The 24,780-nt window shown below is 44.9% G+C and overlaps 1 protein-coding gene across 3 annotated transcripts in view; it reads left to right on the top strand.

The window, feature by feature from the left end:
• The window catches only part of SNX8 (sorting nexin 8), a 35,575-nt gene extending 10,822 nt beyond the window's left edge, over window positions 1-24,753 (top strand). For all 3 annotated transcript variants that reach the window (XM_090023110.1, XM_090023109.1, XM_090023111.1), the window contains exons 2-11: window positions 5,621-5,811; window positions 8,444-8,561; window positions 13,024-13,145; window positions 13,512-13,592; window positions 14,826-14,986; window positions 15,545-15,677; window positions 16,702-16,770; window positions 17,618-17,767; window positions 18,171-18,320; window positions 19,705-24,753. In XM_090023110.1, coding sequence (XP_089879236.1) covers window positions 5,621-5,811; window positions 8,444-8,561; window positions 13,024-13,145; window positions 13,512-13,592; window positions 14,826-14,986; window positions 15,545-15,677; window positions 16,702-16,770; window positions 17,618-17,767; window positions 18,171-18,320; window positions 19,705-19,818 — 1,289 coding nt within the window. In that variant the 3' untranslated portion in view covers window positions 19,819-24,753. The remainder of the gene's footprint in view (window positions 1-5,620; window positions 5,812-8,443; window positions 8,562-13,023; window positions 13,146-13,511; window positions 13,593-14,825; window positions 14,987-15,544; window positions 15,678-16,701; window positions 16,771-17,617; window positions 17,768-18,170; window positions 18,321-19,704) is intronic.
• The last annotated feature ends 27 nt before the right edge of the window (window positions 24,754-24,780 follow it).

Raw genomic sequence — 24,780 nt, 5'->3', positions numbered from 1 at the left:
CCCTGTACCTTCTCCATCCCAGGGTGTCCCTGATCTCAGGAAGGCTTATTGGGGCAGTGGTAGCTCAACTCCTCCATGACTGGGAGGAGCTGAACCGTAGGGAAATGTCTCCACCTTCCTCAGCCTGAAGGCCCCCAGTCTGGGGAAGGCGCAGGGGAAGCTGCTGCTTGACGCCTGGTCATGGAAGAGGTGGGCAGTGTGCATGTGTTGAGTCTAGCAGAAGACTGTTTCTCACAGAAGAGATTTTTCAGGGTCAGCCTGGAGGAGCCTTGTTTCCTGTGGGAGAAATTGAATAAACACTTGTATGTTCCCAACTTCTACTGGGAGAGTGGCAAATCTCCCAGTAGAAATGTATTGCCTGTACAGAGCTCAGGTTTGCATGAGTGCTGGTACAAGAGTTGAATATCTGCGAAGGGATATGCTAGCTTCCTTTTGGGTTTTTTCTTTTCTTTCCCCCACCCTCGCCAGGTAAAGCGTAGCTTCCACAAAGCTTCTAAGTTCCTTCTGTTGTTACAGTCTCTCCCCCATGCTGTGATCAAGTGCTCTACATTCAACGTCTCTAGCTGCTCACTGTCAGGTGTCTGGAAACCTGACTATATGGTGGGCTGCTAAAACTGCAGATGTGTTCTTCAAAGGTCTGGCTGCAGGCGGTTTATGATGAGAAGAGTTAAAAATTGTGGGTTTTTTTCTGAAGGGGAGGCTTCTAACTTTCTGTATAGGCTGAATTGCCTGCCTTAGCTCATACCAATGAGTTCACGCCACTACTTACCAGTTCTGGCCAAGATTCTTGGGCCTGTTCCTGAACTGGCATCTTTGCCAGCAGAGTTAAAATGGGCGGTTGAACAGCAGGAGGGTGGATCTCATTTAAATCACTGATCTGGAAGCCTCTGGCTGAATACTGGACAGGCACCTGGTTGGGATCATATGACCCCGGGGTTCGTGACACTTTTCTTGCCTGCCAGGGGCAGGGGGTCAGGCTAGATGGCCCACTGAGGTCCCTTCCAACTGTCAATCTATAAGCCTCAATTTAATAGTTTTCTATAAAAAAGTGCATTTTTTTGCTTGATATCCTTTATTCATTTAACTTCTTGAAACTTTGCATTTTTAGGGAGGAAAGGGCTTGACTCTCTGTACACAAACTTGCAGAGAGACAAGAGGGCTGATGGGTAGGTGATCAGGTCTGTTATTTCTCATCTCCATATATTGCTGGTAACAAGGGTGTTCTCTCTGGGGACACAAATCCACAGTCTGAGAACAGAAACTAAGCTTCACAGAGATGCTTAATGTGATCTTCTATACTGAGCGCTGAGTCCCATTGGGTCGAGTCGTTTTCTTTAATCTTTACTAATCTGTAAAGGAGCCTCTGGGAACCCCATGAGATTGGGTTCCTAATATAGTTCATGGCCTGTTGTGACCTATTTATAAAACTTTTCTAAAAAGGCTGTATATATAGCTATATCTCTCTATCTCAAATAGTGTAGGATCAGAAGCTATAATCCCTATTCCATGATGATATCTTTGAGATTTAACGTATCTTAAATTAAAACTATCTTTATATAGGTTTTTTTAAAAGCAGCTTAACAAAAAAATTACCATTACATAAAAAAAACTGATTTAAATAGAAACAAATCCAACTTTTTAAATTTTGTTCAAAAGTTGATTTTTATCCATCCTGTTAACAGCTTTCTGATTGTTCTGCAGGGTTAATATTCTCTAGAAGTCTGTTTGCCAGGACAGATTGACAGCTGTTTCAAAGTCTCTGTGTTGTGTTCTTAGCTGTGTCTGACAACAGTCAATGCAAGTTCAACTTGTCTGGTCATCCTGTTTGTGATACACAAGTATAATACACACTTATTTGTTCAACAACATTAGAGTATGTCCTACTTCGAACCACAGAGTAATTCAGGAAAGGCTAGGTATGGGGGCTGTTGGTGAGAAGGCATTCCTTAAAGAACTGGATTTTAGCGAGAGGACTTGGAGAGTGAGAAGGCACTTAATAATTAATGGGGATAAGGGAGAGCGGTGCAGGTGGAGGAGCAGCATGCCATGACTATTACATGGGCAAAACATGTTTTGCAGCGATCTTCAGCGTGGGCTTTCATTTTGCATTCACCTCCTGTGCTGTGGGCTTTCAGCACCACGGTGAATCCAGGGATCCTTCACAATATGATGTAGGGAATTCTGATTCTGAGCTGGCAGTTGGGATGACTGAGCATGAAGAGGAGGGATCTTATGTCATTACCGACTAATCGTGTTCCCTAGTACTCAGGAAAGGTGTGGGTCATTTCTTAATCCTTTTGGAAGACCTTCCTGTGACTCTTTTTTCCCCTCTGTTTGAATGTGCGCAGCTTGCATGGCAGCACAGAGCTATGCAATTCTGTCTCGGACAGAAGGAATTTAGTGTACCGTGCATGTCTTGTTGTATTTTGCTTGTCTAGTTTAGTTTTGATTGTCCCAGCATATCAAAGCACAACTTTTGGCTAACTTGAGTGCTCTAGAAAGAAATCCAGTCTCCGTTTATCAAGTGATGGAGAATCTGCTTAGCTTTTCTAGGCCTTTCCTCTGGAATGCATCTAGGGCAGGCTATCTGAAAGCATGCCCCGTGCTCCAGGCTTCTCTGATCTGAAATTTGGAACAACCTTTAAGCTATTTATGATTCAGATATATGCAGCACTCCAAAATTGTACTAAATAACCAGGCCCTGCCCCAAGGAGCTGTTAAGGTAAAGGCATGAGAGAATACAAATCCAGAGTAAGCTCTGAATGGTTGGGATGCTTGAATGAGTCATTGAATAGTTGGGTATTGACATACCTGGAGGCTGTCCCAAATGAGGTGGCATGGATGAAGACCTGAGGCCAGAAGTGGGCGAGGGAGATGGGGAATGGTTGGGAGACATGCTTGGCTCCTTCGCTGAGACTGAGGGTGTGGAAAGGAGGAGGAAAAGGTCTGAAGCTGTTCTCAAAGAGTTGTCTCCTGAATGAGATAATGGTGTAAAATTTGCTGTTTTTGCAGCATTTCTTAGAAGGGCAACCAAGTCCCTTTTTAAAACCCAAATGTGTTAGACCAGGAAAGGGAGTGCTCTGGTCTGAGGATGAAATTAATTCTCTGGATTGGTTTATGATGAGATGCCTTCACTTGACAGTACCCAAGAAATGCAATGAATGTGGTTGCCAAGAGGAAGCAATACAAATAAGAGGCGTGTCTTTTATTTTTAATAAGCCCTGCTGCCTTAACGAAGATGGCATGAAGGAGGATTCTTTTTTAATTAATTTTTTTAAATTCTTGCACCTCACTAGCTCTGTCTTGTATTCACTGTCTTCTTCCTCTCCCTTACTGCCGTCTTTCCTCATCTAAGAGAACCCTTTGCATCTTAAAGCTGGATGGACAGATATCACCCACCAGCTGTAGCCCACATTGACACTCAATTGGGTTGTATTGATTTCTTCTGAGTTTATTCCAGGTAATTGGAATCTTTTAGGAAAAATCTCCCCAAAAAGCCCATTCCATGACCCTGGTGAAGGTGTTCCTTCAACTACTTAATTTTATTTAAATCAGAAGTTGATTTAAATATGGGGTTTATGGTCATTTCTATAAAAAGTTGAGCATCAGGCCCTTGGTCAGGAACATAACCCCTATTATAACATTGTTTCTATGAGAAAATCAGCTTTGACTTGCATCAGTTTGACTTACAGCGCCTTTTCCAGGAATGTAAACCCGCTGTAAGTGCGAGAACTTGCCTGTATTAGAAAGGTGGGTTGTGAGGTGATCTGTTGTTCTGTAAAAGGTAGACATTTCAAGATGATCATTTCTGACTTGCATTCGCCTGACTAGGCACATGGGGCACAATGTATTTTTTTTTTTTTTTAAAAAAACCCCAGATCCAACAAACATAGAAAAACCACTCTGAGGAGCACTGAAGAACTTCATCCTACGGTCTGAAGCATGTCTGCAATTGGAGATGAACTAGTGTCTCTCTTTTTATCAGGGTCTGCAGCATGATAAGGTTTCACAACCTGTTCCTTGACATAAGGACAGGGCTTTCAAGAGAGAAAACAAGTTGTTTTTGAAATCCTGTCCTCCCCAAATTCCCTTCCTTTCTCAGGCCTCAGTGTTGCCCTGTCACCTGCTTTTGAGCTATGGCTCCAGCCCCGTGTAAGTCACTGGGTGATAGAGTCCAGAGGTGACTGGTGATGGATGGGACAGACCTCTCCTGCTTTCAGCTGTTTAACCCTGCAGCCTGGCTAACGAAGATACTGAGCTCTTGTGTAGTACTTTTTCATCAGTGGCACTCCAGGCACTTTACACAGGAGTTCAGTCTCCTGATAACTGAGGCAGAGAGAGAAAATGCCGACCAGTGCCAGTTGGGTTGGGAGCAGATGGGAGAATACAACGCAAGTGTCCTGGATCCTACTTCTGTATACCACCCATCGTGCTGCACTACCTCTGACCTCCCGTTGGTGTGGGGGTGAAAAGAGGGAGGGAATCCTTTCCTATAACCTGTGAAGGGCTTACAAGCAGTTTAGTCCATAATTACCTACAGCAGGTAGCTGGTAAAGTCAAGCTACATTGGTGCACTACAAAATGTCACCCAGTAAGGGAGAACCCCAAATCATCAGGGTGCGTGTGTCCAGGATTTGGAACAAACTCCCCCAGTGGCGGTGCAAGCACCTACTGTAGACTCCTTCAAAAAACAGGTGGATATATTTCTGGCTGGGGTCACTTGATCCCAGCTGACTTCCCACCTATGGTGGAGGGGCTGGACCCGATGATCTCTTGAGGTCCCTTTTAGCCCCTAATGTCTATGAAATCATCACACCTTTCTCTCCTTTTTTTGGTTGCATCCCTGGTCTGCCTCTTGGTTTTAAAGCCACTCTTTGTTCACTGTTTTAAGGTGCTGCTTAGTGTCTTTGTTAGGACCTTTCTGTCCCAGGCTGCGTAGCTTGGGGAGGCTGACTTAACTGTAAAGTTGTGCAATCTGAATATGGGAAGTTGGAGGCTTTTCCAGGACTTGCTGAGAGTGAAAAAGTGTCCGCCTGGCTGCCCTAATTGGAACTCTCTTGTCTGCAAAAGCAACATGCTAATAAGGTGCTAAAAGTAAGGTGGCTAATTAAGTCCTGCACACCCTGGCACCTCCCTCACAGAAGCTAATAAAACCCAGCCAGCTGAAGTGGTTTCTTCATGCTTTTTAATAACATGTGAAGTTAAATTATGAAATTCCTGCACGGCTGTTAAAATAACACACTTCCTTCCATTTCACAAGTTGTCCTAGGCAGGATCTAAAAGTGCTGAGCTTAGGGATTCACTTAGGTTGGCAGACTGTGCTGTGGTGAGAGCAGGATAGACAGGAAATACAGGCTTCTTAGCTGATTCACAGAGCAAATTTGGCCTGTTGGCAGAAGAGGCACTAGCTTCTTGACTGGGTATAATTGGTAACGCTCCTGGGAGGTACGAGCATGTTAACACATAGGTGGTAGTATGGGCACAGCCTCTTGCAAGAGGAGTGTCTTGGCTGCTCTTCTGCCTTGTGCTAAGGTAGTGTGCACGTAGCAAAGGGAGCAGAAATGCTTCAAGGCTTTACTGGATATTTTTCTTTCAAAATCTGCAATCTTTGTCCTTCTAGAGTTGACAACGTCTCCAGTCAGCGAGCCAAGGAAACCGGAGCAGCTTCTCATGCAGACACCCCCAGGGAACCCGCTGATGCTCTCCCACACCCTACAAGAGCTGTTGAGTAAAGACATTGTGCAGGTGGAGCTTATACCGGAGAAGAAGGGCCTCTTTCTGAAACATGTGGAGTATGAGGTTTCCAGCAAGGTAATGTGAGTGGTCCCTGGTTTGTGGGAGAGCACATTTTCTAGGGAGCTTCCATGCAATTGTAACCTGGGTTGACAGGCAGGTGACCAGCCAATTTGGCAGACTAGATGAGCAAAGGGTGAGTCAGGCAGTTGTGCCAGTCTGTTTTCAACTGCAGAGACAAAACTGCACCTTTCCTGTACTGGGCATTGCTCTAAGTGGGGCTGGGATAGTGGCTTTGCTAAGTAGGTGGACAAACTGTACGTTAGACCATAATGACTGAACTTGCCTGAAGTCTGAACTGAGTATCAGTGCAAGTGTTTAGAAGTGGAAGTCTGTAATAAGCAGTAGTCTGCATTAGCTCGGTATTTCAGATGTGTTAAGAGCTCACGGAAGAGACTGAGTTGACAAGACTAGGTATGACGAGGAATAGGCAGCACAATTGGCATCTCTGCAGGTTCTCCTCCCTTGTCATTTCCTGGATGAATGTTTAAGTTACCCCAGTCTTGACCTGCAAGGCCTGCTTTGGGCCAAGAGGAGAATTATTAGGATTTTTTGTCTCCTTTGTGGGAGTGTAAAGAAGATTGCTCACTGGTGTCTATTGGGTTCCTGATATACTTCACACAGGATATTACAGATCAGTTGTCAGATACTGTGGGAGTGGGTTTTTGTCACTTATGTCCTTAGTCAGAATCACCTTTTCAGCCTACAGGTTTGAGTGGTTCTCTAGCCCAGTGGTTCTCAACCTTTTTTTTGTACCAGGACCCATTTGTAACCATTGATGGCCAGTTTTGACCCAATGCCCCCCACCCCCAGAGTACAGGTGGCGGGGACCCAAGCTGGACCTCTGCCAGCCTGCAAGGGAAAACCCACAGTTTCCCACGTTTTTCTCCTTTCAAAGGAGAATCCATTTTTAAAGTTTGTTCACCACCCTTTCATATATTCTTGTGACCCACTTTTGGGTCAGCACCCATGGGTTGAGAAACACTGCTCTAGGCCAGCCATTCCCAATCTGTGGTACAGGTACCACCAGTAGTACACGGACTACCTGTCAGTGATTACGCATTAACAGATTTATTATAAGTACGTTATGTGACACAAATTTGCTGGTGGTACTTAAGGTTGAACTGAAAATGCTTGCTGGTGGTATGTTACGTTGTATTGTTTTAAATTGCTGGTGTGCAGTCTGTCAGTTTGGCCAGATCCTGAGCTGCCATTCCTCCATTTTCTTTTTTCTGTGTAAAGATGCTTTTCGGACAAAGGCATAGCTTGGCTTTGGGCCACCGCGGAAACCTGCAAGAGCAAATCTACACTGACTGCAGAGCAGAATATGAGAGCCCCTCAGGGCTGTGTCACTTGTTCTCCAGTTGTTTGCCTCATTGTACAACTTTGGGAAATTACTAGGGCTGTGAAAAATTTTGCCAAGTTTTTCTTTCGAAGCTGTTTCAAGCTCAAAACGGCGAATCGACACAAAACAAAAAGCACCAAAACAGCTTCAAAATGAAATGAGGGTACTCAAAACATTTTGAGTTTTGAAGCAGCCCAGCGGTGGGAGGCTGGGCTGAGCTCCATGGACCCAGTTATGGGCATGGGCTCTGCCTAGCGCCAGTCCCAGGCAGCAGCCTCCTGTCATCTGGCACAGATCCGGGGACCCGCACCCCCAGGTGGAGTCTGGCACAGCCCCGCAGCCCTCCTGGGGGTGCGAGCCCCCAGATCCGTGTGTCGGATGACAGGAGGCAGTCGCTGCCAGCAAATTTTGCTTTCGAGATTTCGAGGTGCAGTTTTTGAGAAACCTCTGCACCCATCTCCTTGAAACATGGCAGGCTTCATGCCCGCAGAAGGGGCATCCCTGCAATTGGCATCTGAATCAGGCAACAAATGACAATGTTTTAAGCATTTCCATGATTCCCCATTATAGCCTATGGGCGAAACATCGGAACGAGTCAAAACACAAAAGTTTTGATGCAATGAAACGGGACAGTGCTTCAAAACTAAATGAAACGCTGTCCCTTTGAAATGGCAAAACAGATGCTGAAACAAAATGATGGTGTTTTGCACAGCCCTAGAAATTACCTAGTACCTCCAATGAGTGCTGGTTATGCTCAAAGCCAACGAAGTCTGGATGAGTAGGGGGACAGCCAGTCCTTTTGACTTGCTACTGCGCCAGTCAAGTGAGGTTTTCAGATTTATGTGCATCCTTTCTCTTATCTGCTGCCTCAGCCATTTTAGACCTGAATTACTCAAACCAGGTATTCTCATTTTTCATTCCTGTAACTTTACATCAGAAATGCAAAAATCTGGGAACTGAAGTAAAGAACTTCAACATTTTTCATAAATCCCACAGCTGCTCCTGCTGGTTACTTATGCCCTCACATAACTCACTGGGCTGAGCTCAGTGCTGCTTGTTTTGGCACTGGACCTAGTCCACCAGCAAGCTAGGCAGTCAGTTAAGATACATCCCTGCTTGTGACGGAGAGCTGGCTTTTTGATTTCTCCCCACCCCCTGTTTGCTTGCAGCAAGTGGCCTACTAACCCAAGAACTGTACTAGATGCCCTGGATGTAACCAGGTTTGCATTTAGCGTGGTAAGGAGCAAAGGAGTTCCTGAAATGCTGCTGCCATTCTGAGCATGTGGATTTTTTCCTCTCTTGCAGCGCTTCAAATGCTCGGTGTACAGGCGATACAATGACTTTGTCGTGTTTCATGAGATGCTGCTTCAGAAATTTCCATATCGTATGGTTCCGGCACTTCCACCGAAGAGAATGCTGGGAGGTAAATAATGCAATGTCTTGGTGACTGTCTAGGGTATGGTGACACATGGAAAAGACCACTGTATTTGCCTCTTCTACTCAGGTTGTAGAGCAGAACTTGCACTGCAGTGTAGATGAAGGGGAGCAGGGGGAAGGGCCCAGTATTGCACTGTGGGAAATAAGATAAGATCTTAAGAATAATAAGACCTTTTAATATATAACCTGCACTTGGAGAATCGCCATTAAGTCTTAATGGTGATTCTCCAAGTGCAAGTTAAGTATCCTGAGCCCTTTCTAAAAAGAGTTATAGCTAGCCCCAGAGAAGAATAGAGTTTTTACCCAGTCAAATCCCATGGTGTTGACAGACATTGAGTGTGGCTACTGTACCATTGAACTGGTTTAGTGTGTGCTGTAGCACGTTGTTTTCTTATGTGCTTTGAATTTGAAAGGAGCTTTGGAAACCCTGTATCTCTCTCCTGTGGCAGGAAAACTGGTGGAGAGAGATTTATTTTTATATTAAAAGGTTTAAGCACTCGAGAAGAAATGAGTGTACGGACAATTTTTGACATTTCCCCCCTCCATATCACCTCCCAGAGCTCATCTTGTTCCAGTTCTGTATTCAGACTTGTGACCTTCAGCGTACATAAGTCAAACAAGTGTAGAGTCTTGACGTAGACGGCTTCTCTGGGTCACTGAATGTTAGTGTCCTTTCGGGGCCTGGATGTATGACACGTTTGTAGCTGGCTGTGGGGGGAAAAAAAAAAGCCCCATCAGAAACATACTTCCTTTTTTTCTGCTTTCCTGAAATCAACTATCTTGGGAGTAGTTTCTCTTATCCTTTGCTTTTCCTTAAAAGCAGCTTGTCGGTCTTTCATTCAAATCAGAATATTAGTTTGTTCAAGTCGGGCGGATAGGTGAAGGATGGGATTCAAGACTGACAAGTGCAAGGTGCTGTACCTGGGGAGGAAGAAGCAGCACCCTACCTACAAGCTGGGGAACTCCCTTCTTGTCAGTGCAGAGGCAGAAAAGGATCTTGGAGTCATTATTGATGCCAGGATGAACATGGGCTGGCAGTGTGGGGATGCGGTCAGGAAGGCCAACCGCACCTTGTCGTGCATCCACAGATGCATCTCAGGCAGGTCCAAGGAGGTGATCTCTATGCGGCACTGGTCAGGCCGCAGCAGGAGTACTGCGTCCAGTTCTGGGTGGGATGTGGACAACATGGAGAGGGTCCAGAGGCCACTCGCATGATCCAGGGGCAGCAGGGCAGGCCCTACGAGGAGAGGCTGCAGGACCTGAACCTGTTCAGCTTCCACAAGAGAAGGCTGAGGGGGATCTAGTGGCCTGTTACAGACTAGTCAGAGGGGACAAGCAGGCACTGGGGGAGTCCCTGGTCCCCGAGCACGACCAGGAGTGACCAGGAATAACGGTCACAAGCCGGCAGAGGGGAGATTCAGACTAGACGTTAGGAGGCGCCACTTCACGGTCAGGGTGGCTAGGATCTGGAACCAACTTCCAAGAGAAGTGGTGCTGGCTCCTACCCTGAGGTCTTTAAGAGGAGGTTACATGAACACCTTGCTGGGGTCGTGTGACCCCAGTGCTCCTTCCTGCCGTGGCAGGGGGTCGGACTCTAAGATCTGCTCAGGTCCCTTCCAACCCTGCTAACTCTGGAACTATAACCAAGTACATAGTAACCATTAGAGTATGAAACCAGTGAAGTATCCCAAGACAGAGTGCATATCAAAGCTGCTTTGGATAACTTTTTCTGTAATCTGAAATATTGATGCAGCGTTAAATTCTTGTTGTTAAAAATATGAGAAAACAGTGGATTTTTTTTCCCAATTGAGTCTTGTTCTTCAGCATATAAAACAGAAACAAGTCTTTTGCTGTCTTGTCTTGTATCCATATTACTAATCTCAGTGCTTCACAATGAATTAGACTCCTGGAGAGAAATCTATATCTTGCGTCATAGAAAAGAAACGGTGAAGGGCGCAGGAGTAGAGAGTTTTAGTGACTCGGACCTGGCAGCATGCCTGCTGGAGTGTCTCCGACAGCGTCTCTTCTAATTGGAGAATGCAAGATGCCGGAGGTGTGCGCTCTTTTTTTTCGTTGTTTTTTAATTTTGTTCTTCGTGTTTTCAAGAGAGCAGTGCTCTCTGCAAGAATGTACAGACTGATAGTTGAAAATCTTTCTGGTAAGAAAAATGACCTGCTTTGGTTTATTTTGGTGGAGGCTTGACTCTGAAACCTAGTAGCTCACACTGGTAATGTTAAGTGATGATGCTATTTTGTCACTAATTCTTTTTCTTATATATTTATAGATATAAGATTTAACCAGTGAGGTCAGAAGTTGAAGAAGTTAGGGTTACAAGACCCCAATCTTTTTGTCCATTCCCATGTTACTACTGCAGATTATTCCCAATTTAAAATGAGACTGTTCTGTAGTTTGAGATCTCCTGGCGGAAGGTGGTTGTTGTTGTTTCTACATCTTCCTTTTCTCAAATTAATCCGTGGCTCTGAGTGCCCTTAAGAAAGGAGGCAGGAGCAGTAGCTGGATGAGTGAGCTGGAAATGGCCCATGTCCTTACCCAGTGACTTTTATAGAGCAGCTGAAGAGTTGGCATTACATTAAAAATAATAATAGAACACACCCCCCACCACCACCACTAGAAGCACCACCGAGGAAAATTTTGCACAGTATTTTGTGTTTGCACATCTCCTGTTGCAGATTCCTAGAGCTGCTTTTGCCTGTCCGCTTGTCATCCCCAGCATTGTCTTAGTCACGAGGACTAGTGGAGCGTTTCCTTCCTATTGGAAATCTCTGCTGCTGCAGAGATGTTGTTGTATCTTTTGGGGGATGTTGCAATGCTGTGGGCAGAGTCTTGGGAAAAATAATGCTCTTTCCTGTGGCAGCACACATGAGTAGTTCATGTTTTTACTTACATTGATAAAATAGCAGACCACAGTGTTTTAGAGGGAAGTGTGGACATATCTCACTCCTTCCCTAACCCATAGCCTAATGACCCTAGGGCCCAGTGACGGATTGTACCCTCACCCAGCTGTGTCTTCATCCACCGGCTGGGCAAAGGTGACTTGTCTAGTTAGAAGTGGTGTTCTTTGACCTGATAGAGCAGACCAGTGCTGTCTAGCTCAGTGACTTTCAACTAGGTTGCTGTGAAATTCTCCTTAGGGGGATGCAGGCTGTTGTGCAATATTTGCATTGTTAGATGTATGAACACCTACACATGGCTCACAGATTTCAAAGGGAAATCCATAGTGTTAAAAACGTTTTGACCCGCTGTGGTCTCTCTCAGTTCTTTGCAACAGAATAATTGCTCTATGTTAGCAATTCTAACTCTATAGTCCAAGGAGTGAAATCTAAGAGCTGGTGTTTTCTGATGGGTTTCTTGAGTCTAACAAGGTTCAGAGCCACTGGTCTAACTAGACAATCCTAAAGAATGGTGTGCTGAGGATCCAAGGATGTTACAGGCTAAAGAGCAAGACAGGCCACGGTGGAAAATGTTTGATCCTCATGCCTAGTGGGTAGCCCTTTCGGGAATTGTCTGGATAGCCAGCAAACTCCCAAGATAAGATGAAATATGATGCAAAAGGGATGCTTTTTACTGTGCCTCTCTGATGTGAAAATGTAATCATGGACAGTTCCTGGGCTGCTTTCTAACTTCAGAAATATCGGGTTCACATTTTTTTAAAGAATTTGCTGACATCTCCTGAATTAATTAATCAGTAAGCTAAAATCTCAGCCCCCCATCCTCCCTAAAAGAGGAGGAATCTAACTTCTAGCTGACAAGTAGGACCCATGAGTGGTGTAAGGGGTTAGCCCACTGCAGGTTGCTGTTCAGGTCCTCCCAGATGTCTTGCATGAAGGAGAGAAGAAACCAATCTTAAATCCAGGGTGTGGGAGCAGGGTTTCTGGAGTAAAAATGTGTGAAGTTTCCTTTTCACAACATAAAGGAGCAACGAAGAGCACAAATGCTTATTTTTGCTTTGCATTTCATCCTTCTAAGGTATGGGATGATTCCTTTTGAGTTGATTATATGGTTTGCAATTACTACTTTATAATCTGTGTTGCATTCGTACCCAAGACCCCCAACACATGCCCTGTATCCAACATAAGCACAAAAGCAGAGAAATTCCCTGTGCCCCTCATAACTCGTACTCTAAAGTTCCAATCCTGTGCATTTAGGCATGGTTAACCTTATTCAGCCAAGTTATCCTGTTTGAAATGTTGTCTTTTGTGGAAGCGTCTGTTGAATTGTCATTACAATGAGGTGTAACACACCATTTAAAGGGTGTGGGGTTTGAGCTATTTTGATAATCGATAGTTAGGCCAGTGGACCCAGCAGATCATTCATGGATCTTTCCTGGGTGGTGCTTTAGTACTGTTGGTGCAAGGGAGTGATTGAACTTGGCTCTGCCTTTTTCTCCTTCTGAGTAGTTGTAATACATGGTGCATTCCCTCCTGTAGCCGACAGAGAATTCATCGAGTCTAGGCGGAGGGCTCTGAAGAGGTTCATCAACCTGGTGGCTCGGCATCCTCCCTTCTCAGAAGATGTGCTCCTGAAGCTGTTCCTCTCCTTCAGTGGCTCAGTGAGTTCTCAATAGCAGTATTTTGTGTTTACACATCTCCTGTTGCAGATTCCCAGAGCTGCTTTTGCCTGTGCGCTTGTCATCCCCAGCATCGTCTTAGTCACAAGGACTAGTGGAGCATTTCCTTCCTATTGGAAATCTCTGCTGCTGCAGAGATGTTATAGCTTTTGGGGAATGTTGCAATGCTGTGGGCAGTGTCTTTGAAAAATAATGCTCTTTCCTGTGGCAGCACTACTCGTGGTTCCAGCTATCTTGACACTGCCTACATGTTGTAGTTATTCGCACGGAACATGTCCACAAGCAATCAGGATGCATAACCAGATGTATTTATATTTATGTAATGGTTGTTTGGTTGTGCTTTTTTAGGATGTGCAGAACAAGCTGAGGGAGTTGGTCCAGGGACTTGGAGATGAGTTCATGACTTGCAAACTAGCGACCCAGGCTAAGGTATTTTCCTTTATAATGTCTAATTAGAACTTTGATGTCTCCTGCCTGTGTGTGCACACGATTTTTGCATATGTTGGGTAAAAGATGGGAGGGGGGACTTCACCTAAAGAGAGGAAAGTGAGCCGTTTAAAGAAAGCTGAGTTACTCTTCTCTTTCACTTTAAAAAAATCATAAATGTATGATGATTTCCTGGTTCGTACTTTCCAGCCTGCTAGAATAGCATACAAGTGGTAAGCAAGAAAGTGTATCCAAGTGCATGTTTTTAAAGTATTAAACTCATAACCTACACTTTTTGAAAATGCATCCTTTGATTGGTCTTTTCCCTAGCACCTTTGTGTTGTCATATTGCTCTTTCTTTCTGAGAGAAATTATGAATCTTGCTTCCTTCTAAGTTGGCTGCAAGCAGCTGATTTCTTTCTTATTTGCTGATAGCATTTATCTTCCAAATTGCCTCCTTTTTTCTTTCGTAAAAGTATACCTGGGGTGAAGGAAGAGAGACCAGGCAATGAATGAGCTGATTACAAGCTGCTTTAAAAAATGGTTTTCTGTCATCTAGCATAGTGGAGTCCTGGTCCAGAACTGGGACTTCTGGTCACTACTGTGTTGGAAGTAATGGGCAAGTTATGTTTCTGCTTTGTCCTTCAGTTTCCCCTTCTGTAACATTGGGATGATATTCGTCTTCTTTGCAAAGTGCTTTGAGTCTTACTTATGGGGTGAGCTATATAGGAGTGAGGTATTAGTACATTTTTACTTTTATGTCACTCCCATGTGGGCCACTCCTGTGGGTTAATGCTAGAGACCATTTTCTATTTGTCCTGCTCTTCGCTGTGCAGAGTTACTGGAGAAAAACCTGGATCTTACTTGGATTCATGCAGCAGCACTGAAATTTCTAAGTCCCAGTTGTCCAAACTCTCACTGATGCACGAGCCAGAAGAAGTCCAGCTGAGCCTTCAGTATCTGGCTGAGTTTTTTCAGGGCTGGCAGTTAGCAACTCCTGCTCAGGTCTTCAGGAACAGACCCCAAACCCCATAATGCTGTGTGTTCTTACTCTCCTTAAAAAAAAAAAAGCACCCCCCCCCAAAAAAAAAAAAAAGAAAGAAAGAAAAAAAGCCTCTTTGCTGTGTGTAACAGGATTCGGAGTCTCCCTAGTCTGCTCCCTGACTTCTAATCTCTCTTTGTGACTTGCTGTTTATGTTACTGAGTCGGTCAGTAATCTCTCCTGTGCTGTCTCAGGACTTCCTCCCAGCTGACATCCAGGCCCAGTTTGCTGCCAGTAGGGAGCTTATCAGAAATATTTATAACAGCTTCTATAAACTGCGGGACCGTGCTGAGCGAATAGCCTCCCGGGCTATTGATAATGCTTCGGATCTTCTCATATTTGGAAAAGAGCTAAGGTAGGCTGCAGGGAGAGGACTTATACAAAACACTTCTATTTTTGCATAGAGTGATAGGCTTCCCTGACTGTCCGTGGGGAGCAAATAATTGTTTTTTTACATGGTGCAGGGGAAGAAAACGGAAGGTAGGTTCCTCAGGGCAGGGGAAGCAAAATGCCAGTGTGTTGACATTTCTGGCGTTGATTTATGCTTGAGTGCAATGGTGCAGTCTGTAGTGTTTCCACACCAGTGTGTATGTGATCAAGACACCCATTCATAGATCCTTCTATGGGATGTGCCTGTTCACACATTCTGCCTGGTCTTTAAGCAGAAAACACTGAAGCTGCTTGCTAGTGCAGTTTGTCTTCCAGACAGCCCTGTTAAATGGCCGTCACTGCAATCCACCGCTAACTGGACCCTTCCTGGGGACCAGCTACAAACTTCATGCAGCCTGACTCTAGAGGGACTCTATTTCGGCTGTAGCCTGCTAGTGAGATTTGGGGAGCTAGGGGGTACTCATTAGTAGCTGCTGGCTGGGATATGACTGCTAGTGTTTAACTACCTCTTCTCTCTTCTCAGTGCTTTAGGTTCAGATACTACGCCACTCCCTTCCTGGGCTGCTCTGAACAACAGCACGTGGGGGACTCTGAAACAGGCCTTGAAAGGCCTGTCTGTTGAATTTGCACTGCTGGCTGATAAAGCTGCACAGCAGGTGAGTTCCCCTGCCAGTGGCTTCTCCTGTGTCTGGCATCCTGAGACATGCATACTTGCCTCTTGAATCAAGAGCCTTCTCGGATGGGTACTCAGAAATCCCACCCCTGTTCTTGCCTAAACACTTCATAGTATTCTCACTAGACCAGTCTGAACAAGTACGCTGGCAGACCTTGCTCAATCCAGTGTGACCAGCAGGAGACCTGGCTGTGGCCTGTACAGCTTCAAAGTAAAGTTAGTAGGGACAGGGAAAATCCTTTACAAAAAGGTGTCAAGAACAAGGTAATTATTGCTGTGGGTTGATCTGTCCAAGAGTCCTGCACTTTGTTTGCCTAAGATCACCAGCTAGATGGAGTCCAGCTGAATCTGCTTCTTTAACAAGTTTGACCTTTTGTAGCCTGTTTAAATGCTACACGGAACTTATTCAGGCAGAAGCCATGAGATATTGTTGTTGTAAGGGCACCATGTGCTAACAGATATGAGAATGTGAGAACATGATGGTCTGTAGGGGACAGTAATGTCCTATTTTTGCTACAGCCACCACTTTATGGTGCTTAATGTGCTAGATTCAGACCAGGACCCTACCTCCAGAGGTGACTTTCTGAAGAGCCATACTGATGCAGGGACCAGCAGTAAGTGGTGAAATCCGGCTCGAGTCATGCATACTCTGCTTCCTATTTCAAGAACTCTTTTAAGGGAGGTGGAAGGGAACAGGAGTTTAGGCCTCCTGGGAGAGGGATGTCTTAAGGAGGGAAGACTAAAGCTTAAGGGAGTCTGCCAGAACAGGCATTTTGGGCAGTGAGCTCATGATCTAAACTGCCTGTTGCAGCAGTCGGCTAATTGGAATGCCCTTCTCGCTCCAGGCAGATCTTTATTTATCCTGCTTACCAGCTCCAGCATCTTGGCTCTTGTGGTGAGAGTATAACAACTGCTCTAGCCCCTCTGCAGAGATCTTTAGGGCACAGTGTGCAGGTGATGTGGGCACCGGCCAGATTTGTGAAATATTTGTGTCCCTTGTTTTCTAGGGTAAACAGGAAGAGAATGATGTGGTGGAGAAGCTGAACCTTTTCCTGGATTTACTCCAGTCCTATAAAGTGAGTTCTGCTGTTCCTGTGCCAGTGAGAGAGTTGTTTAGAACAAGCGTGTTCTCTTTAGAGGATGCCATGCCAAGTGAATGGAAAAAAAAAAGTATCTGGAAAGGCAGCTTAGCAGCAAACTGGGCATGATGCAGAGGGAGGGGAGTGGCTGTTGCCCTTGGTGAGCTTGACAGCATTACTGATCGGCTCTTCTCTCATGGCTGGGTGTTGCCGGACTGCAGACCATGCAAGGAGTTGAAAATACCATCTGCTTTCCTTGCATGAGTCAGCTAACTTCCAAAATTGGCTCTTTTGGGGTCAAGGGAAGAGAAGGAATTGGTGGGCAAGGCCTTTGCATTAGGAGCCTCAGTCCACTTAAAAACGAAATTAAGTTTTGTCCTGCACCACCACCTTCATGAACACCTATTAAAAACACACCTAGGTGAAGTTCAGGAAAGGCTGATAGCCATGCTGAGGAGGTGCCTGGTCTAGGACTGGAGCAGCAAGGTCCCTCCACTGATGCTGAAGTTGAATTGGCAACATTCAGCACAAGAAAGAGACATGCAGATGGGAAAGATCAAGCACATGGAAGAGATGAGACTCCAGAACACCTGGTAGAGCTTTGTCTTTTGACCTGGAGTGGTCCTGGGTTTTGTTGTCATGAGTGTTGGTGCTTGAGCTTCTCAGTTTTTTGTTGGAGGGGGGAGGAAATTCTCCGAGTATCTACTGTTGAAGCTGGAGGGCTCGCTTCTCAGACTTCAGCTCTGTCCCTGGCCTCTGCTGCCTCCTGTATATCCATCCTCCATAGCTCCCTACCCCACATCCTGAGGTCAGTGAGTACCTGTCTGTTCCCTTTCCCATGAAGGATCTGTGTGAGAGGCATGAGAAGGGAGTCCTGCACAAGCACCAGCGAGCCTTGCACAAGTACAGCATGATGAAGAAGCAGATGATGAGCGCCACCGTGCAGAACAAGGAGCCGGAGTCCGTGGAACAGCTAGAGTCGCGCATTGTGGAGGTGTGCCACCCATCCTGTCCCACACATGGGCAGGATGGAAGCCTCTTTTTGCTGGTGCCATTACATGGCTTGGCGGTGCTTTCAGAATGGGCACTAGGGTGAAAAGTTCCCCTGTGGATCTGGGTCCTGTTCCTGTTAAAACTGCGTTGCAAAGAAAGGGCTTTGTTTGCTTGCTACTGAACTGCTAACGTTTGGCTTGGCAGTGAGACTTGCTCCCAGGAGGTGCTGAAATGCAATTTGCACGTGACCTCACCAGCTGCTGTCAGGCAAAGTGCATGCAGGACTGCTGCTTGGTTTTTTTGCAAGTGCTTGTACCGTGGGCCTGAAGAGAACTGGGAGTGCTGCATTATCACCTGCTTTACCTGTTCTAGTTGCATAACTGATTGGGTTGCTTTTCTTTCAGCAAGAGAATGCCATCCTGACCATGGAACTGCGCAATTACTTTTCTTTGTACTGCCTGCACCAGGAGACACAGCTGATCCATATCTACTTGCCTCTCACCTCTCATATCCTGGGGGCATTTGTCAACTCTCAGATCCAGGGCCATAAAGAGGTGAGTTCTTCTCTCATCCTGTGGCAGGCAAGGTTGGTTGGGTAGATGTGAGATCCTTTATTAGACCAACGGATTAGTTGGAAACTACTTGTCCTGTACCTTTTCCCTGCGTCCTCCCCTCCAAAGATGGATAAGTCTTTGAACTTCCTTTTTCCCTTTAGCCCATGTCCCAACCTCCCTTTTCCTTCACAGCTCTTGTATTTGAGGGAGTGCTGATAAACCTGGGGGAAGTAGATGACTGGCTTGTTTCTTCAGCCCAGGGAGGAATGACACCACCCCCAGAGCTTGGATCAAACTCATTTCCTTAAGGCTCAGTTATTTTATTGAATTTTTTTCCTTGTATTTCCAAATGTATAACTCATAAAATGAACCTCTTCCCCTGATAAAAGTAAGGTAAAGGCACCCCAAGCTTTTTTTTTTGTCTCTTTAGGAACCTTCCCTTCTCTTCATTGAACACCCTCAGGCTTTTTTTACAGGAACCACCGTTCCCCCTTCTTAGCTGGGTCTGATAATGGAACAGGGCTGGTCCCTAGCTCTTAGAGCAGCAGCTCTCAACCTTTTTTGCACCAGGACCCATTAGTAAATGTGAGTGGCCAGTCTCAGCCCAGTGCCCGACTCCAGGTCCCAGCCTGGGAGCGTGTGGGGCAGGGTAGGGTGTGTGTAGGGCATAGGAAGCCCCAAGCAGCGCCTTGCAGGCTGCAAAGGAATGGCCAATTTCCACATTTTTCTCCTTTTAAAGGAGAATCCATTTTTAAAGTTTTGTTTGTGACCCTTTTACATAGTCTTGCGACCTACTTTTGGGTAATGACCCGTGGGTTGAGAAACACTGCCTTGGAGCATTGTACCTGGTGACCTCAAGACCTCTCCCAGGGTGGCACTCTTTGGGGCTGGCTGAGGCAGGATTAGCTGGTGGATACTGGCTATTCTATACTGGATGATTTGTGTTTGTAACCTGGATCTTCTGTTGTCAGCTTGTTAAAACAAATCATAAGGCAAGAAAGAATCTCATAGGTTGCCTTGTTTATCTGTTGAAATGCATTGTGTAGCATTTTTCCATGTATGGACTTGTATCTATGTATTGCTTTCTAAAAGCATTTGCATTGAGAGAGACTATCTTATTGAAAGGCTTAGGACATCTTTTTCCTACCTCAATAAAGATATAAAAAGTAAAGCATGGAGAGTTTGTGTTAATGCACTGGTCTGATGGATGAGTGTCCTGGCCCTGCTGGTTTTAATTTGTAATGGCTTTGCAGATGCTTTTGACTTTTGAACAACCTGAAACAAATTAAGCACTGTGACTAGCACAGTTCCTTCAGCGTGCCACGTGATAGTGACCCATGTCCCGTTCTGTTTTTCTTTTTTCTTTTCTTTTTTTCCTCTCCAGATGAGTAAAGTCTGGAACGAACTGAAGCCGAAGTTGAGCTGCCTCTTTGTAGGACCCACCAACGTGCCGGCACCTCCATTATCATCCCCAGAGGACAATTTATTCTCTAGCTAATTCTCAGAATTGCATGGAAGAAGGTGAAGTGCAGTTAGTGGTCACCCTGCTCCTCTATCTTCAGATCTTTAAAAGATTCCTCCAAACAGCTATTTTTTTTTTTTAAATATTGCTGCTTCAAGCTGCTCTTTGGATTAGATGGACTGGAAACTGGGCAGCATATACAGAGAAAAAGACAGTATTTTAATCTTTTGTTCTATTTTTGAAGTGCTTTGGAGCGGGGCTGAGATTCATTTCCCCCAGCTGCCCTTTCCCTAAGGATGGGAAATGCCCTGATATACCGAGCACTGCAGGTCTTCTGTTGTAGTTGTCCTGTGCTTCTCCTATTAACTAGCCTCTTGCAGTACACATCTGCACGTGTGCTGGTAAACCTTCAGGCTGCCGATTTTTATGCACAGGACGTGTGGAGAATCCATGTGTAAAATTCACTCTCTTCGGAGTAGGGCCCAAGTGTAGTGGTCTTTGGAGGAAAGCTGAAGGCCAGGCCCCTGGGCCACTCATAGGCATTTAATTTTCCTTCTTGCTTGATCCAAATGCATGAAAGCTCCTGGTTGGGGATCCCAGCCTTGCTCAGTGGTGGGGGTCAGCGTGCTGCATTTAGTTTGGGGTTTTTTGTTGGTTTGGGGGGAGGCTAAATACTGGATGGAAGTAGGAGGGGGTCTCACAGGAGGCATTGGGCAGTGCTTCCTCATGTGTGACAGGTGGCTGTCCAGCCGGTCTTTTAGCCACAGTTTTCCAAGAGAATCAAACTACTACGCAGAAGAATAACTGGTTTAAATGCCGATACACTCCTTAGTAGGGGAAAACTTTTTGTAGGTTGGATGAGGGGCAGCTGTTGGGGGATGTTTTTCTCTTGGGGTGGGCTGGCATCCATTCAGCGGTGCTTCTTACATACTGGCAGCTTGAGAGGACTGCTGTTCCTACAGCCCAAAAGCTACTAATAATTGGAGGCTGTAGGCTAGGACAGAATGCATAGGTCACCAGTGGCGGTCAGTATTGTTCTGAGAGGTGTTGCCACCCACTCTTCTGGTACCTTATAGAAGCGATGATGATGGTCGTATCTTTTTGAAGAAGTGGGAAGATAATAGACGTGACAGGCTGTTTATTGAGTCATTTACAAATATACTGCCGTTAACAGGGTGTTTAATAAGGTATCTTCTTAAAGGGGGCTGGACCATTCCCCAAGCCTCTCATCCTCCCCCTTTGCTGCTCCCTTCAGGTGGGGATAGGAAAGGAGTCTTGGGCATCTCCTGGGGCTTATGGATAAATAAGTAAACTAGCCTTGAGATGGACAGGCTCTCTAGTGCTAGGGCTCTAATTTGCCTAGAGGTTTGAGACCTGAACTTTCTCCCTCCCAGACCAAAAAGATTGTCTGTCAGGGAGCTTTGGACTTAGCTTTTGACATTTCTTTTTGCTTCATCCATGTGAAGCAAACCTTAACTAGGATGAAAGATCTGAGTCAAACATGAATCGGAACTGAATTTCCCCATTCTGGGAATCTTTCCTGTTAATATGGAATATATTTTAGATCCTGCAATCATCAAAATCCGATTCTTTTTGTGAACCATGTGTCTAAGTAGAACTATCCAAATGCACTACCAATTATGTGTTAAGAACTTGTTTTCTAACCCTTCTCCAAAATATTAGCTTGGTATCAAGGAGGTTGGTCAATCCTTGAGACAGAAATATCCTCCAAAGAGCCCCATGATCTGCCTTTGTGAGTAAACAGGCTAACATTTCAGCTAGCACATCTTTAAACACTAGTATAGACTGTTAACACCTTTAGATATATGTTGGTTGGCTCTGGTCAGTCTCACCTTCCCTTGCTCTCAGTCATTTATTTGTTTGGTCAGCTGAAGAGCAGATCAAATTTGAGAAATCATAGGGACAAAAGGGGAGGAAATGTATCAGTTGTCTAATGCAGGTAGATGATCAGAGCCATGCAGTAGCTTGAGGGGAAAGAATCTGTTGTATTCACACTTTATAAAAGGATTGAAAACAGAAGGACTATATGTTAAATTACACTCATATTGGATGCTGGAATAATACATGTTCAGTGAGAGGGTAACAGCACTCTACTGTTCCCCCTCCAAGTAGCAGCTCTACAGCCTCTCTATGAAATGAAGTGTGATAATCATATTTACGTAGGTTAACCCCAATAACATGCGTTAAGAAACTGTTTGTTTGGGATTGCAGTGACTTGAGAATACTCATTCATGCACAGTCTTCTTGTGCTAGTCACTGAGGGATGGCCTGAAGTCTGGGGTGAGCATACATTGCTTTGCTGAGTTTTGCAGTTGCAGTTCTGTTGTAACATTGTGGCATTTATTTGGCTGCTTTCAAGAGAATAAGAGCTTAATGCTGCCATCTGAGAGAGCTAATACCACATTGCAGTGCCTATTTTAGTTACTGGCAGGGTTCTGGCTCTGATTTTCTCTCTCTGGTTCATACAATGCAGTTCTCAGAAAGATAGCATCTAGTAGCCTTCTCTCTGCTCTAGAAGAGTGCAACATAGAAAAGTCAAACTGACTTTCAGTTCTTCGTTGTAGAGGTAATAAAGTGAACTGCTTTTATGCTATCACTAACTAAAACAGACCATGTCTAGCACTCAGAAGTGGTAACAATCTTGCATAATGGTTTAAGTGACCAATTCCTGAAGCTTGTGCTGATGGACAAGTACTTTGCAACAAATGTTAAGCACATGAGAAAAGCATTTAAAAAGGATTGAGGCTATTTAGTCATGATCCACAACTTCTCTGAGATCTAACACTAAAGAATGAATGTGCCTTTCTGAGTGGAAACTTTCTCTGAACATACTGACCTCAGGGGGCCTTCCACCCACTCAAGATGATTTGTTAAACAAGGCCTCCAACCTTCCAGTCCAAGTGTCTTCACACCAGGAGCTTGGAGAAGTCAGGTGTGTAGATAAGCACATTAAGAGGGTAAGATTCTTACTTTTCACTGGAGGTGTTGGAAGGATAGGGAGTGCCAAGTACCATCTCCTCCCCAGATTGGGAAGAGATGACACTGACCAGACTCAAAGAAGGCTTTACTAATGGTGGAATACTTTTCATCTGGTATTTTGAAAAACACAGCTCCCATATATACTTATTTCCTTTTATCTGCCAATTGCTGATACGATCGCTGCATTTGAACAGTACCTTTTCTCCCTGACCATCCACTCTTAGCTCTTGATGAGGCAGGGAAGTTGCTACTAGATCTCTAAAGCTGGAATCACACATTCAGGACTAGGACTTTACTGAAAGATGAAGCAGTTCAACTGGGGACAGAAATTCATTATTCAAAACATGTTTATCTGTACTTGCAGTAGAAACAAAAATGACTACTCACTAAAGAAAGCAGTAGCAAAAGAAGACTGAATAACAGTATAACAGCCCTAGCCTTAGGAGGCTGAATCTAAGATAATTCAGTCTTTGACGAGTTGGTCTGTAGCCTCTGATAAGAACTAGTTCAACTCCTGGTTGAACTTGCCCAGACCACAAACTAACCAGCAGAGTGTAATATCTTAGTCACTACCATCCCAACCTATAGACCACTCACTGTGTAGGCATCTGTAGCTGAAGTGGATGTCTTGAGACTCCATGTTTGTAACACAAAATGAATGGCAAGACAGTAAGGCACCAACTCTTATCCTCTGCCTTCTAACCATGGCTCACGTAGCACATAAAGAAGGGCACTTTGAATAGTCTGTACTTATTCAGAGCTGCTGGAGAGAGATAGGAAGAAGCAGGCTTTTTTGGAGGACATGAATTCTGCCTGCCTGGAATATCTTGTATCTTTGCTTTGCTCAAATACTCTTATGTATGAAGCACTTTATCAAACTGCAGGAATTAAAGAAATTATTACTACAGTTGGTAGACTGGAAATGTTTACAGATTATATATTACATTCCAAGATTCTATCTGAAATGTTAAAATATGTATTTGTAAGATGCAAAAACAAAACAAAACTTGTATAACAAGCAAAGTGTTGTTGATGTGTTGTTTCTTGCATAGATTAAACTCTCACTACCCTGCATATTGGGTTAGGGACTGACCTCACAGGGCAATGGGGGGGCTAATCTTTTTGGCAGGTATGCCACAAATGAGGCCCTGGCACTCTGATCCCCTTTCCCATCTGTCATATACCACACAGGGAAGCTGCCTGTGATGCAGATACCATAGCTTGGGCACCTGTTAGGACAGCTTGTTGAGAACCTTGCAGCTGTAGGTGATTATTGCCTGTTGAAATGTACCTGTTTTAGGGCTGAGCATTTTTTTTGTCCAGCACAAAGGACTCTGGGGAAGGAGAGTTAATGACCATTATCGTACAAAAAACTGTACAGTGAATGTTCACAGAAGCTCCAAGAGAAGTAAGGCATAGAACAGACATTACATTTGTTCTGGTACAAGCTGTGCTCTTTGTTCCAGAATAGAAATGTCCTGGGAGTCATCTGTACATGCATCACCCTTCCAATCACAGTTTAGTGAACAGCTGAATGCAAGGCTGCTTTCCTGCCATTGATTCACTGATGCAATCCCAGGACATTTATTCTGATGTATGAGGTTGCCTCAGAACAACTGTTAGCACTCCTTTTGCTAGGAACTTTTTTAGGATTTGTCCCAAGACAATGGACATAGACTTCTGAATGACTGCACTTTGTTGTGGGATTCATGTTTCTCTCAGGACAGAGGCAACACATGGGGTGCAAGCAATGCTGCACAGCTACCCTATCCTTGTCTCATCAACTGCCATAAGCTCATATAGCTATTTTAGGCAGAGGGGAAAAAACTAGTGACACACCTCCCTGAACTCCTCAGTGCTTTAGCAGCGTGGACCCTGATTCACTGGGTTTCATGATGCAACTGTGAATAAGAGGAAGCTACGTGTTTTCCTTATTTGGAAGGAATAAACCCTGGCCAGGATGCATAGGGAAATAAATAACTAAGGAGTACCAATTCC

This window comes from Crocodylus siamensis, chromosome 12 (genome assembly GCF_052110815.1).
Source record: "Crocodylus siamensis isolate JL-2025a chromosome 12, ASM5211081v1, whole genome shotgun sequence".
Classification (NCBI taxonomy): Eukaryota; Metazoa; Chordata; order Crocodylia; family Crocodylidae; genus Crocodylus; species Crocodylus siamensis.
The sequence above is the reverse complement of the archived record's forward strand: the minus strand, read 5'-3'. Positions and strand labels throughout refer to the sequence as shown.